At 57.4% G+C, this 14,130-nt stretch overlaps 1 protein-coding gene across 2 annotated transcripts; it reads left to right on the plus strand.

Annotated features, from left to right (window-relative positions):
- Window positions 1–1,028: 1,028 nt before the first annotated feature.
- On the plus strand, window positions 1,029–11,991 carry PHYHIP (phytanoyl-CoA 2-hydroxylase interacting protein). 2 transcript variants are annotated; one of them, XM_004270640.3, is made up of 5 exons: window positions 1,029–1,604; window positions 5,114–5,307; window positions 6,497–6,671; window positions 8,534–8,651; window positions 9,811–11,991. In XM_004270640.3, exons 2-5 carry the CDS (start codon window positions 5,143–5,145, stop codon window positions 10,343–10,345), a joined length of 993 nt encoding a protein of 330 aa, XP_004270688.1. In that variant the 5' UTR covers window positions 1,029–1,604; window positions 5,114–5,142; the 3' UTR covers window positions 10,346–11,991. The 2 variants fall into 2 exon arrangements, with proteins under 2 accessions (XP_004270688.1, XP_033285585.1); XM_033429694.2 differs by lacking the exon at window positions 1,029–1,604 and adding an exon at window positions 2,560–2,681.
- The last annotated feature ends 2,139 nt before the right edge of the window (window positions 11,992–14,130 follow it).

Genomic DNA, 14,130 nt, shown 5'->3' on the forward strand with positions numbered 1-14,130 from the left:
CGCTGCTGCTTCCACCTTCTCCTCTTGCCTGCGCTCCCCCTGCTCTCTGGAGCTGGTCCTCACTCCTTTTGTGCATCCACATCTGTACCCTCAATTAAGCTGTATACGCCTTGTTCTCTAATTGGGTCTCTAAATGCCCATCTTTTCTCCCCTAAAAGGCAGTGGGCTCTTTGCAGGCAGGCACGGTCAATAATGATGGTGATGATAACAGCTCTGATGCGTGACTGGGCACATCTGGTAGATCAGCCAGAGCTTTGAGATTTAGGATGTGATTTCTCATTCAGTGATGACAATAAACCTGTGTTATTATCCCACTTGACAGATGGAGAAACTGAAGCTCTGAGAGGTTGAGTAACTTGTCCAAGGTCACCCAGCTAGAAAGTGACAGAGCAAGAATTTTGACCGTATCTGTCTGACTGCAAAGCCTGTGCTTTTCCACACCGTACATACTCTTTGTCACTGTTGTTTGCCTGACTCAGATTTCCTTGAGTGTTATTCATGATGGCATGCTCAGGGTCCTCATTTCTGGGTGGCAGAAAAGCTTCCTGTTGTTAAGACAGCAGATAGGAATCTCTCTGGTCAAGGTATTCAGGGCTTGGCTTCTCTGAGCCCAGGTGGTTGGCTGGGATGAGAACACTCCAAGCTCTGTGTGTCCCTCCCACCCCCACTTTCTTGCCTCTGCTCTTCCTTCACTGCCCCACAACTTCTTTCTCTTGTTTTTTTTTCCCCCCCTGGGGAATTTAAGTAGCCAGACATTCTCCCTTGACTATCAGGGGGCCCTGGAGCTGCAGGTCTGATATCTCTTGACTGAGTTGGTAAGAAAATGGAGCCACAGATCAGCAAAAGGCCCTGAGGAGAGAATCCAGACTGTAGGCAGAACCCCCCTCCTGCCCGCCTGCAGCTCACATACCCCATGTGAACCCTTCCCCTTCACAGCCCCCCTTCCCATCCGCCAATCAGAATCCTTGCTTTGGAGCTCCTGAGCCCTTAGGCTAAGCCCCACCCCTCTCCCAGCATCCTGAAGTTTAGGGGCTGCCTTCAAGTGAGAGATTTCCAAGCAGGGGTGTGCTGGAGGGACTTCTTCTGAGGGCAGCTTGTCCTGGAAGAATGGGGGAAAGGTGCTCACTGCCACTGTCTCCAAGGACATCGGTGTAGCTCCCTGGGAGACCCTCTGCCCTTTCCCCCTCCCACCAGCCCAGGCGAGCAGGGACCAAGCTTGCTTATTGTCACCTGACGCTGGGCAGCCACTGATCCCATTGGTGGAGCCAGATTCGGTCTGGCTCTCTCGTTCTTTCTCGCCTTCTCTGCCTCTCTCTCCTCCACGCCGCCGCTTTGATTTCGCTCGTTTCTCTCCTGGCGCTCGGCTGGGAACATCGCCTCTCGGGGGGCAGCAGCGTTGTGCTGCAGAGCCAGGGAGGAGCTGCCTGCGGGGCATGGAAGAAGCCTCCTTGGCAGCTGAGAGAGGAGCCAGGGGAGCGAGAGAGCGCTGCCGCCTTTGACCCAGGCATCCAGCTGCTGCCCCTCAGCCTGGGGAGACTGTCCACGCAGAGGTCTCTCCCCTCCCTCCCTTCCAGATCTTCCTCTGCAGAGCCCGGTGGAGCCAGGTGAGTGTCCTTCCTCCCCAGAACATTGATCCAGCTGTCAATCCCAAGAGGGACTCGGGTGGCCAGGGACTAGGGGGCGCCAGGGTCCTGCCACTGCCCGAGGTGCCCACCTGGATAGCCGGGGCTGACGACCTTGTCCCCTTTCCCCCAGGCCCTTGGCAAAGGGGTTCACAGCTGGATCCAGTCCCTGGGGCACCACAGTCAGCCCGTGACCATTCTGCTGCAGTCAACGATGCCAACGGGGACAGCGGGGTGGGGGGATGCGTCCCCTCTGGCGTGTGGCGGCTGTTCTGAGTGGGCATGGGCCGGGGGTATCGGTGTGTTCAGCAAGAGTACCTGCTTGCCGGGGAAGTGGAGGCTTGCTTGCGTACATAGTTTTGTCTGCCTGCACTTATGCTCACGCGTGGTGGGTCTGGGAACATACATGTACATGTGAGGTCCGTGGGGGGGGATCAGTTATCTGAGCAGCCTGGGGGCTGTGTGGGCGGGGGTTGGTGTGAGGCAGTATATTTATGGTGTGGACATCTCACTTGTCAGGAGTGTGGGAGTTCATTTTGTTGGGGGGCTGACTGCATGCGACCAGAGGGTTTCTACGTGGGGAGGCACAACTCCAGAGCAGAAGGGGGATGGAGGTGGGGAGAGCGGGCAGAAGCCTCTGTCCGTGGGCAGGCCCGCGTGCGTAGGTGCGCAAACCTGTTGGCATGTGAAGGATCAGGGCTGGCGGAGCCTGGCGGAGACAAACGTGTTTTCAAAGTCTGTGGCTTTGAGCCTGGAGAAGCCGTGAGAGAGAACGCCAGCATATGGGCAGAGGTTGACGTGGATGCGAACGCACACATGTGTGCAGGCAGGCGGATGGGTAGCGTGCCTCTGTGGAGGCGGCACTCATGCATGTTGGTGCCTGTGGCCTCCTTTCTTCCCCAAATATGGCTTGTGGGAAGGCGTGTGTGCCTACGTGTGTGTGTGAGAGCCTGCGGACGTGAACATGCGTGGGTCTGTGTGGAGGTGACAGCTTGTGGAGGGACAACTGTGGGACATTCTTAGAACGTGGAAGGTGGCGGAGGGTACCTGAGTGCGTAGGTGAGTGTGTGGGACGAGGATGTCTGAGGAGGCGTGTGCAGCCGTGTGTGGCAGGTGTGGGTGGGCATACCCAGTGCATCTGTGTGCGTGCGTGTGTGCCTGCCTGTGTGTGGGTGTGTAAATGCTTGTCTTGGGGTGGATTACACGGGACCGTGGGTGTTTCTCAGGTGCTGTCTCAGCCTGTCCCTCAAACCCTGCCCTTCTCCATCATCAGGGCTTGGAGACCCGGGTGCACGCCCATCCTTGGTCCACTCGGCTTCATTGTTCTCCCAGTGTCACTCACTGCCTCCCCCCAAGCTAGCATGGGGAAGTGATCTGAGCTCTCCTAGAACTGGAGAGAGGAAAGGAGGAGCCAGGTCCTGGAGACCCCTGCCACCAAACACGGCTGCCCCTGCTGCCCCTGCCTCTAAGAAGACTGAGGAGTACGGGGACAGGAATAGGTGTCTACCCACAGGCTAGGCGTAGACTGTGTCCCATGAGGGTGGGAGGTGGCCACTCAGGCCCTCTGGGGTGGCTGTGTGTCTGTGTTGGTGTGCGTGGGTGCATGTGTGTGTATGTGTGTGTGCATGTGGGGGGCACACATGTGTCTCCCGGGGGGAGCTCCTCACCAGGAGCCCGAGGGATGGCAACTCCCCCCTGCTCCACACCTGTCCCCGGGAATTACCAGCTGGTTTATTATCATACAGTTGTTTCTAGACACTGATTCCATTCTGTTTGATTTCGGGGTGGACCTGGTAGCACTCCTGTGCTTATTCACCATAGGATTCCCCATACGCGAAGCCACTGGCATTTGGCTGAATTTCACAACAGGCAGGCACACACTTTAGGGTGGGAAGCTAAGATGAAACAAGGATTCAGGTGACATCCTGGGACAGGTGAGGGCCATCACCCATATCCTTCTCCCTGTGCCTGCCGCCCAGGCAGCCCAGAGATGCCAGTCTCCGGAGCAGGCTTAACTGACAGGAAAGTGTGGGTTGGACCTTCTGGGAGCTATAAATAGAAGTACCTGCTTTCGAAGGCACAAGGTGCTCTCACCCTTAGCGCCTGGGTGAGGAAGAGGGCAGGGGGAGAAAAGGAGATGACACTCCAGAAATCTGAGGTGTGCTGGGCTGAGCTTGAGGCAGGCATGAGCTCTATGCGGTAATGAGCACACGCCCCAGGACAGAGTCCAACCACATTCACCTTCTTGTCCCAGAGACAGTCACTTCCCCTTCCTCTCACTCCCCACCCTGTTCCCCGGAGCTCCCGTGAGCCAGGCCAAAGTCAAGGCCAGAGTCAGCTCGTCCTATAGCTAAAGCACAGTTGAGAGTAATGGTGGTGTGGTCCTTTCCCACCTGGAACAGCAGCCAGGGGTAGAAGCAAAGGAGTGAGAGAGGGAGGTGAGAGAAAAAGCAATTCCTTGAAAGGGAAGGATGGAAGGAGGAAAAATAAATAGCGGTAAAACCACGTGCACCTGTGCACACACACACCACATGTGTCACACACACACACACACACACACACACACAAGGGGACACAACCTTAGCTTCGTGATAAAGAGCTTGGGCCCTGGAATCAGACATACCTGAGTTCAAATCATTTTGCAGCTGTGTGACCTTCGACATCTTAGTACCACCCCCCACCCCACCAACCTCAGCTACTTCATCTGTAAAATGGGGATAATCATAGTACCTACCTATTGTGAGGCTTGCATGAGATGACGTTTGTGAAATTATTAGCACGTAGCTGGCCTGCAAGAGATGTAAAGGTAAAAACTAGTAATTTAAGAGTCAAGCGACAGAGGATCTGCTGAAAGAAAAAGAACGAGAGTTGAAATGTTACAGGTGGAAGAGAACCGTGGCCCCACTGTCCCCTCCCACCACCAGTGGATTCACGCCATCTCGGTGGCACTCGTACTCCCAGCCCCGAGTTGTGGTGGCCCTTGCTGAGTCACCCCCAGGGAGGAGGGGCCTGAACCCAAGAGCCCTGGCATCCTGGGCCTCTTGGCTGCCAGAGCCCCCTGCCTGCCTCACCCTCACACCCTGCTCCCGGTGGGGGCTTCCTGCCACTCCTCCACCGCCTGGCACTGCTCTCTCCACCCCACCCCTTTCTCTTTTCACGCCTGCTGGCTGAGGGCCCCCCTCCTTGGCTCCATCTGCTGCAAATCTGTCCTGCCCCACGTTTGAAGCATTCCCACTGCCTCCGCCACCTGTCAGGTGCCATCTGCTCTGCAGACACCTCCCAGGAGAGCCAAGAGCCCCCGAGGGGGCCACCCCAGCCCACCTTCGGCCCCACCCCTCCAGTCCTCCTCGTGCTATCTTCCCATCAGATCTGATGAGGCAGGTGCAATCGATGGCTCCTCAAGGTTCCACCTTGCAAGTGATGTTGGGAGCAAGACGTTCTAGAAGATTCCGTGGCAGGGAGGGAGGTGCTGAGTCTTCCTCTCTCCTCAGTCCACACAGAAGCCAAACCAGTGGGGAGCATGGAGCTGCTGTCCACGCCCCACAGCATCGAAGTCAGCAACATCACCTGTGACTCCTTTCGCATCTCCTGGACCATGGAGAACAGTGACCTGGAGAGGGTCACCCACTACTTCATTGACCTGAACAAGAAAGAGAATAAGAACTCCAACAAGTTCAAGCACCGGGTGAGTGCAGGGTGCCCAGAGCGCCTCCTCCGAGCCCCTGCTCTTGAAGGGGGCAGGATAACAGAACGCCTAGAGGGGACAGTTGGGAGTCAGAGAGGCCCGACTCCAGTCCAGCTCTTACTGTGTAATCTTGGGAAAGTTGTTTAACCTCTCTCCTCCACTGGTAAAAAGGGAATAATAATAATGCCAGCTTGGGAGAGGCTTCATTGAGGTAATTGTCTGCGTGGTATTTGGCTTCGGCCCAGCACACGGCAAACACCATCATCGGCATCACGACTGGACCTTCACATGGGATGGGAAAACCCAGGGTGCGGCCACAGACGCCACACCTGGGGATGGCGTCTCAGGGGTCAGACAAAGCCCCCGACTGAGAAAGCAGCCTTATTGTTGACCGGGTGGGCAACGTGGGCCACGAACAGGGTTGTGCCCGTTTGCTTGGTCCTCAGGCCCCTGTGATCCTCTGTGTCCCCGACCCTCTGGCCTATTCTTTGCTGGGTTTAGAAGAGGGATGGCGAGTCCTGCACTGGCTGGGATGTCCTTCCCCTGGGTTAGAGCTGGTGTGGGGGCGGGTGGGAGGAAGGCTCCCATCTTCTCAAGCTGGCAGAGAGGCAGGGGGAAGAGTGAGGTGGGAAGAGCTGGTTCCCACGACGACCGCATCGTGTGGGTTACTCGCCTTCTCTCTCTTTGGAACTGGCTTTCCAATCTGGGTGTCTTTTGGCAGGCCAGTTGCCACGGTGACGTGACTGTTCAACACCACCCCCTTAACCCTCCCCCCCAAAGAAGAAGGCATATTTTCCCTTCCTCCCTGGCTTCTCAGCATTTGCCGTTGCCGTGGAGACAGCACTGCAGTGCGCAGAGCTCTCGAAGTCTCCCTCGGAAAAGAAGGTCTCGCCGCCCTCAACTTTGCAGGCCTCCACGCCAGTGGTCTTTCTCCTCAGTTCCCAAGAGAACGGGCATCGGGGGTTAAGGGGGTGGAGGCCAGGGAGTGTCTGTATGGCCTTCCCAATGGCCACTGCTTGCTTCTGCGGGAAAATGGTGGCCAGGGCACCGAGCCATTGAATCCCTGAGGCTCTGGCTCTCCTCAGCAGGAAGGCGGCCATCTGGGGGAGTGGGAGGTCTGGGGGAATGCCAAGAGTAGACGTGACCCCCAATCTGACTCTAGGCTCTCTGTCCGTGCCCCATTTCTCAGGATGTCCCCACCAAGCTCGTGGCCAAGGCCGTGCCGCTGCCCATGACAGTGAGAGGCCACTGGTTCCTGAGCCCCCGCACGGAGTACAGTGTGGCAGTGCAGACTGCCGTGAAGCAGAGCGACGGGGAGTACCTCGTGTCTGGCTGGAGCGAGACGGTCGAGTTCTGCACTGGGGGTGAGGCCCTGCCGTCCGGCTGCTTTGGCACATCTGGTTTAGTAATGGTCAGGAGGGGACTTCCTCTTAACCTGGCATGCACTTAGGAACACCTGCTGTACACAGGCACCATGCTTCGGTCAACGGGGAGACACCCATGGATGAGACCCACCCGTGCCCCCGCAAAGCCTGCAGTCTGATGCAGGAGGCAGATGCGAGCACTGCTAATTACGTTGACAATACCTCTTCCACAAAGGGATGGAGTTACTTTTCTGGCTTGGGGCAAGCCTAAGTGGGGGAAAATACACATAACATAAATTTACCATCTTAACCATTTTTCAGTCCAGTAGCGTTAAGTACATTCACATTGGTGTGCAATCCATCTCCAGAACTTTTTCATCTTCCCAAACTGAAACTCTATGCCCCTTAAACAACAACTTCCCATTCCCCTCTCATTCCACGCCCTGGCAACCACCCTTCCACTTTCTGTCTCTGTAAATTTGACTACTCTCGGTACCGCGTGTGAGGAGAATCACACAGTATTCGCCCTTCTGTGATCGGCTTATTCATTTAGCATCATGTCCTCAAGGTTCATCCACGTTACAGCATGTGTCAGCATTTCTTTCCTTTTTAAGGCTGAATAACACCCCATTGTGTGGATGGACCATGTTTTGTTTATTGATCATTGGTTGCTGGACACTTTGTAGGACAATCACATTTTGTTCGTCTTGAGCCTCCACGTAGGCTGGGAAAACCATCCCACAAACTCACCTATTACCTTGCAAATTCCAACATGAACAAATACTGGGCTTCTGCGTACTTGCTCACTGATGACCCAGGATCGGCCCCATGATATTCCATTCTTTTGGTGCCCACGGTGAGAATTGCCCCAGATCTCCCTCTGTCACAAGGAAGGGGCATGGACATCCTTAGCCCCAGGCCTCGGAGGCTGCTGACTCCATCCTCTGCCAAAGTCTGTGCCCCAAGTCTCCTTGACCTGCCTTTCTCTTTTGACTGGTGTTTTTTTCTTAGCTCAGCTGCAAAACGCCACTCTCTGGAGGTGCTCCTACACCTTGCAGGGAAAGCCTCTTGGTTTACCCCAGAACTCTACATGTAGTGGGAGGTCATGCAAACTGGGGAGCTGGGGATGGCTGCAATTCAGTTCATCCTCCTTTGGTCAAACCCAGCACCCTGGCCAGGGCTGCATCAGCAAGGAGGAAAGGGCACCTCTTCCTACTTTGTGCAAAGGCACTGTCTAGGCTAGCAGCAGCCCTGCCTGGGCTCCACGGCCCCAGCCTCTGGCCCTGGCCCAGGGAGTCCAATTTGACTATGCTGTTTCCAACCTTCCCCCTTTCTCATGGGATGCCCCAGACCCTGGTCTGCCTAAATATTCACCTTGGTTCTCTGCAGTTTCCTCCTGACTCTCCACCTGAAATTACAACTGGCTTCCATGCGGTGGTGTGGGCAGCCTCCTAGCTGGTGGATTTGAGGGGCTCTCCCCAAAGGACCTCAGATTGTCGCCTCTCAGTCTTTTGCCTCTTGGTCCTCTTTTCACACGAGGATGGTCTAGGATCATAGCCTCTGGGGCCCTCGCTGTACATGACTGTATAAACTGGGCAGCCCTCTGCCCTTTTCTGACGCAGAGCCCTGAGCCTCTGGCAACAGGGCCCAGAGGTGACAAGGAGAGACAGCATCCATCTGCTCATGTTCCCAGCCAGGCCAAATGGTCTGTTCCTAACTGGTCCAAGGTGCTGTGACTGTCTGGTCTCCCCTGCGCCCTGACGACAGAGGTGGGCCGGCGTTCACGGTATGCAGTGGGTGATCTGTGGGGCAGGCTGCGATCCCCCGCTTGGCCCTCCACTGACCCACCTGGACTCTTGCAGATTACGCCAAGGAGCACCTGGCCCAGTTGCAGGAGAAGGCCGAGCAGATCGCAGGCCGCATGCTCCGCTTCTCCGTCTTCTACCGCAACCATCACAAGGAGTACTTCCAGCACGCCAGGTACGCCTGGGTCTCTCCTTCCTGCCCTGGATCTGCCCGCCGCCCCAGCCGTCTGACGTCACCCCCACCCTGTTAGTTGCCAGATCCTCCTCTGGAGTCCTCACCACCCTCATAACCCAGGCTGGATCTGGGGGGGATGTTAGGCTCCAGGGAAGGAGAGGGCTCTCAGGATGGGGCTGCCTGGGGCACCACGCTAACAGTCATGAGTGGACGAGGTCCTGGCTTTGATCCTCCTTTTGGAGAGTTCCTTTCATTGGGTTCTAGGGCTGCAGGTCAGCTGTCCCTCCAATTCAGGCCCTGGGTCCCAAGGGAGGTGGTGAGGGGAATACAGAGTGAGAGGATTCTCAATACGAAGGGCTGTGGTCTTCCTACTGCGCACTGGGAAACCTGGAGGCTCCGGGGAAGGGTCTCAGGGCGCCCTTTAAGGTGGTGCCGAGGGACTGGAGAGGAAATCAGAGGATGAGGCTTGCTGAGCCCCGCACCTGTCACCCAACCAGAGACGCTTCAATTTAATTGCCTCTGGCAAACCTCAGAGTCTATCAGGGGAAGTACAGACAGACGGAATATAATAAGTATGTGTGATTGCTGAGTAAAGTTCAGTGTCCTGCACATAGTAGGCAGTCAAAATTTTGTTGAATGTAAGCGCTTGCTGTTCCTGGAAGGTTTTGGAGAGGAGGGGACACCTGAGGGATGATCAGAAGTTTGCCAGGCCAGGTGGGAAAATGTGGGAGGGGCAGCCCAGGCAGAGGGGAGAGCACTGCAAAGGCACAGAGGCAGGAAAGACCTGGGGTGGGGTTCCCGCTGGAGGATGTTACCGGTTACCTGTGCGTTTGGGGGTGTTGGGAGGTGGGGCCCGAAAGAACAGATCTTTATGGCGTTGCTTTTTGTGCAAGTCCCATCAAAGGGTTGTAAGCTGGGGAGTGGCGCGTTCAGATCTCTCCTCCGAGAAGAGGTGGGCTGGATCAGCCCGTCTCTGGGGCCCTCCCTTCTCTTGCATTCTGGAATGTTCTATTTGTGACTGGTGGAGGCGGTAGCTGGTGGGAGAGCTGGGAGCTGGGCTGACACCCTTCAAGGTCGCATATAGCAGCCAAGCCTCAGTCCAGCTAACCAACGGCATTTTCTCTTCCCCTGGGCCTTTCCCCCCGCCTGGGGTGGGCAGGACCCACTGCGGGAACATGCTGCAGCCCTACCTGAAGGATAACAGTGGCAGCCACGGCTCCCCGACCAGCGGCATGCTCCACGGGGTCTTCTTCAGCTGCAACACGGAGTTCAACACAGGCCAGCCCCCGCAGGACTCCCCCTACGGCCGCTGGCGCTTCCAGATCCCTGCCCAGCGCCTTTTCAATCCTAGCACCAACCTCTACTTTGCGGACTTCTACTGTATGTACACGGCCTACCACTATGCCATCCTGGTGCTGGCCCCCAAGGGTTCCCTGGGGGATCGCTTCTGCCGTGACCGCCTGCCCCTCCTGGACATTGCCTGCAACAAGTTCCTGACCTGCAGCGTGGAGGATGGGGAGCTGGTCTTCCGCCACGCCCAGGACCTCATCCTGGAGATCATCTACACCGAGCCTGTCGACCTGTCCCTGGGCACCCTGGGGGAGATCAGCGGGCACCAGCTCATGAGCCTGTCCACTGCTGACGCCAAGAAAGACCCCAGCTGCAAGACCTGCAACATCAGCGTGGGCCGCTAGGGACTTCTGGGGAGCTGGGGGGCTAGGGAGAGATGGCAGGCAGGGTGGTGATGGGTGGCATAGGTGCAGGGAGCTGGCTTTCTCTCCCCTGCCGCCCTGCTCCCTCCATGCCATCCATCTCCCTCTTCCCTTCCCTTCCCTTCCCCAGGGCATTGGAGGCAATGGAGGGTGGTCCCTTGGTAGGCATGGCCCACCCATGCCTGGTGGGGCTGGGAAGGCTTCTTAGCCTCAGCAGGTTGGTGGGGAGTGGGGGGGCGGGTGGATTTCTAGAGACTTCCCTTTTCCTCTGGTTTCCCTGCCCTGCTGTTTCTTGCCTCATCCCAGGCCTCCATCTCAGGAGACCTGCCGCCTAGGGCTCTCCCGGGGAAGCCTTCCCTTCCAAGGCCCACCTGTAGCTTGCCTGCCTCCGGAGGTGAGCCGAGAGCTGTGGGCGTGCTCTTCCTCAGCCCCACCCCCTCCCGCTCAGGGCCAATCACAGAATGCCCCTCCCCGTGAGTCGGGCCTGGGGGCTTCCCACCGCAGGCCCGACCCTCTCCCTCTATAAATAGTCTCCTGCACCGCTGTGACCCCCCCCCCGCCCCCATCCCGCCCCCACCCCACCCCCCTGCTTCTTACCCCGAGGCACCCTCTTCCTGCACGGGGAGGGCTGTGCCTCCCCTTCTCCACCTGCCCTCTAGGAAAGGGCCCTCTTTTTCTCTTAGCTTCGGGGGCACCTGGCTGCTGGTGTTTCCCCTTCTTCCGTCTGGAGATGGTGTAAATCCCGGCGTACTTTCTCCCTTGCTCAGAGTGCTGGGTCTGCAAGGGCAGCCGCTGGGGTCGAGGAGGGGGCAAGAGACCCCTGAGACCCGGAGGGACCCCTTCCTCAGCCGGGAATGGGCGGCCTCACGCCGGGGGGACCCGGCGTGGAACTGGAAGTGAGGGCGTTCCCCCAGAGCCCTGGCACCCCGCCTGGCTGCGCGCTTGCTCGCTCGCTCTGCCGCGGCGCCGCCACTGCCCTGTGCCTGTGTGTCATCTGGACTGTGGCTTCCCTGCCCCGCGCCCCCTCGCGCCCCTGCCCACTGGCCCTGTCGGGTACCCACCGAGAAGCTAGCCTATTGGCGGAGAGGCCCTTCCCTGGGGAGTTCTTGGTGAGGTCTTTCTTGGGCCACTCAACGTTTTCACCTCTTTCCTACTTTTGTACGGGTCATGGGAGTGGTGAGAGTGGACCCTGGGGACAAGCAGACTGTGTGGGGTGACGGGGAGAGGTGTCAATTAAGGCAGGCAGCTGTTTGGGGGATGCCAGAGGTGATGTCAGGTGGTGGGAAGCAGCCCCCAAGGTGACAGCCGGATTTCTGCGATGAAGGACAGAAGTGGGCAGCAGGCCAACAAGGCCATATCTCAGTGAGTGGGCAGATAGGACAGCTGGTTGCCTCTTCTGTAGCCACAGGGAGTGGTGTGGTCAGCTGTCTCCGTGGCATGGATCAGGGCTGGGGGCCGTGGGAGATGCATGGAGGAGAGGACGTGGGCCCCAGGCCCTTTCCCCTCTGCTGAGGGCAGCGGAAAAGGCCCGCTGCCCTCCCCTGGCCTCGTGTTTGCCCTGGGCTGGGGGCACACCCGCCTGTGTGCTGTGCTTGCGACGTGCATCAATAAACCACCATGGCCTGAGAGCCCCGCCTCTCCTTGGGCTCTGGGAGGGGTGGGGTGGGCAAGCTGTATAGTCACAGAAGAGCTCCAATGAGGATGCCCCCCAGGACAGGCCACCTGGAACCATCAAGGTTGTTCCACATCTCACTGTGAGAGGCAGGGCTCCGAAAGCAGAGCCACATCTCCAGCTTGGAAAGGACTTTGGAGGTCAATTTGGCACTACCATGCACTCTGCAGATGGGGAAACTGAGGCCTCCTAGGGGACAACCTGTAGCAATCTGGAGGCCTAGCCGAGGTCAACAGGCCCCCTGTTTGGAGCCCTTCCCACTGCAGCAGCCTACCACTGCATCAGACTCAGATGTCACTGAATTTCCCTCCCCCAGAGCCCGAGTGTCCGCTCCCCAGCAGGGCTCCTCGTTTGCAGATCTGAGTCACCTCTGCGTCTATTATTATGGACTTATTAAAATGATCCTCTGCTGGAGTGGAAAAGCTCCAGAAAAAACAGAGTCACCTCCCTGACACAGCCTGGCTCAGGGCCAAATGAACATGTGTCATCCAAAGCTTGGGGCACAGCCTCCTTGCACTAGGAAGGAAAGCTGAAGGTCAAATGCCACTTCCTGAGGGCCTACTACGTGCCAGGCATCCAGCCAGGTGCCTTCACGCACATCAGCTCCTTTAGTCTTCGCAATGTCCCTGCACCGTATGATTCCCATTTAACAGATGAAGAAACTGAGGCACAAAGAGGTTAAAAGCCTTGCCCGTGTCTTACAGCCAGTAGGCAACAATATCCAGGATTTGATTCAGAAGCTAGAATCCTTCCAGTTCACTGCCCTGTCTCCCCAGTGTATGCCAGGGACCACCTGGGACAGTAAGACAGGGGCGGGTCAGGTCTCAGACACAGTGGCCCACCCCAGGGTCTCCTCAGAGCTTCTGGGGGACCATGGCCATGCCTAGTTACCGAATAACACCAGGGGGGGCTGTGGAGCCAAAAATGCCAAGGAAGCTTATTTTGAAGGAGTAGTGGGGAATATTTGGAGTCCAGGACTCTAAGGATGGGGGGTGACCTCCAGGGTCCATCCTTCCGCCTCTGGGCAGGACCACCCCCCAGCACCAGCTGAGGGGTTTTCAGAGTCCCCCAGAGGCACAGGCTTCAATCTTCCTTTTGCAAAACCCTTCTGGGTTTCTTAGGAGGAGAGATTGGCTCCCAGGGTCCTCTTAGTGGGGGACAAAGGAGCCAGTTGAGGTGGGGGGGCGCTGCATACAGGTTTCCTCCAGAGAGCCTGCCCCTCCTTCCTCTCTCCAGATGGCCGCTCTCCGGCACTGGGCCAGCCCTGGGCAGCTCCAGGCACCTGTCAGATAGAGCTGGGTCAGGGCATCTGCCAGAGTCTGCCCCAGGGTCCTTTCTGGCCTGTGTCCCTCTAATCTGACCTGGCGGAGGGAGAGAGGTCTATGTGTGCATAAACACACACACACACACACACAGACACACACACACACACACCGCCTCCCTGGGCTGGATATGGAAGACAGCTTTGGCGGCCACAGAGAGCTGCAAGGTAAGGGACAACCTTGGGCTGCAGCTGCCAGTCCAGCAGAGGGGCCCCGAGTTAGCTAGTGCAGACAGGGAGGGAAAATGAGGTGGTGGCCACCAAGGGGCACTTCCAGGTTACAGTGGGATATTTTGCTGTGCAGACACAAACACAGACACACCCAATATATAGGCACAGCCTCATACACTCATACCTCACTCACACACACACACACACACACACATACACACACACACACACACACACCCATACCTCCCTATCCATTCCTTTCCTTCTGGGACAGCATCTTTCTTTTAATCCTGGCTGGATGACAGGCCCCCCCCACCCCCGCAAGGAAGTGGGAAGGAAGGTGCCAGTTCTGAGGACCCTCACGGTTTCGTTTGGCTTCAATATGTGTCTCTTCTCCATGTTAGGAAAAGAGGTGGCCAAGGTCCCAAGGAAAGGGACGAGGAGGGACCATTCCCCGAAATGGAGGGAGGCCTTCAGGAAGCTGAGCTGAGGTGATTGGCCATAAAACAGCTTGGCCACAGCATCTGGAAGAGATTGGAACCAGATGTTCCTGGGATGGGGGAGGGGAGGGCTGGGAGGCTGGGAGGGGGCTGCAGCAGGAGA

Source organism: Orcinus orca, chromosome 6 (assembly GCF_937001465.1).
Source record: "Orcinus orca chromosome 6, mOrcOrc1.1, whole genome shotgun sequence".
Classification (NCBI taxonomy): Eukaryota; Metazoa; Chordata; class Mammalia; order Artiodactyla; family Delphinidae; genus Orcinus; species Orcinus orca.

Bases quoted from the DNA above. Each gene is read 5' to 3' on its own strand.
- PHYHIP (XM_004270640.3), top strand. From the start codon at position 5,143: ATGGAGCTGCTGTCCACGCCCCACAGCATCGAAGTCAGCAACATCACC. The intron at 5,308-6,496 runs GTGAGTGCAGGG...CCCATTTCTCAG, and splicing joins CCAACAAGTTCAAGCACCGG to GATGTCCCCACCAAGCTCGT. The intron at 8,652-9,810 runs GTACGCCTGGGT...TGGGGTGGGCAG, and splicing joins GAGTACTTCCAGCACGCCAG to GACCCACTGCGGGAACATGC.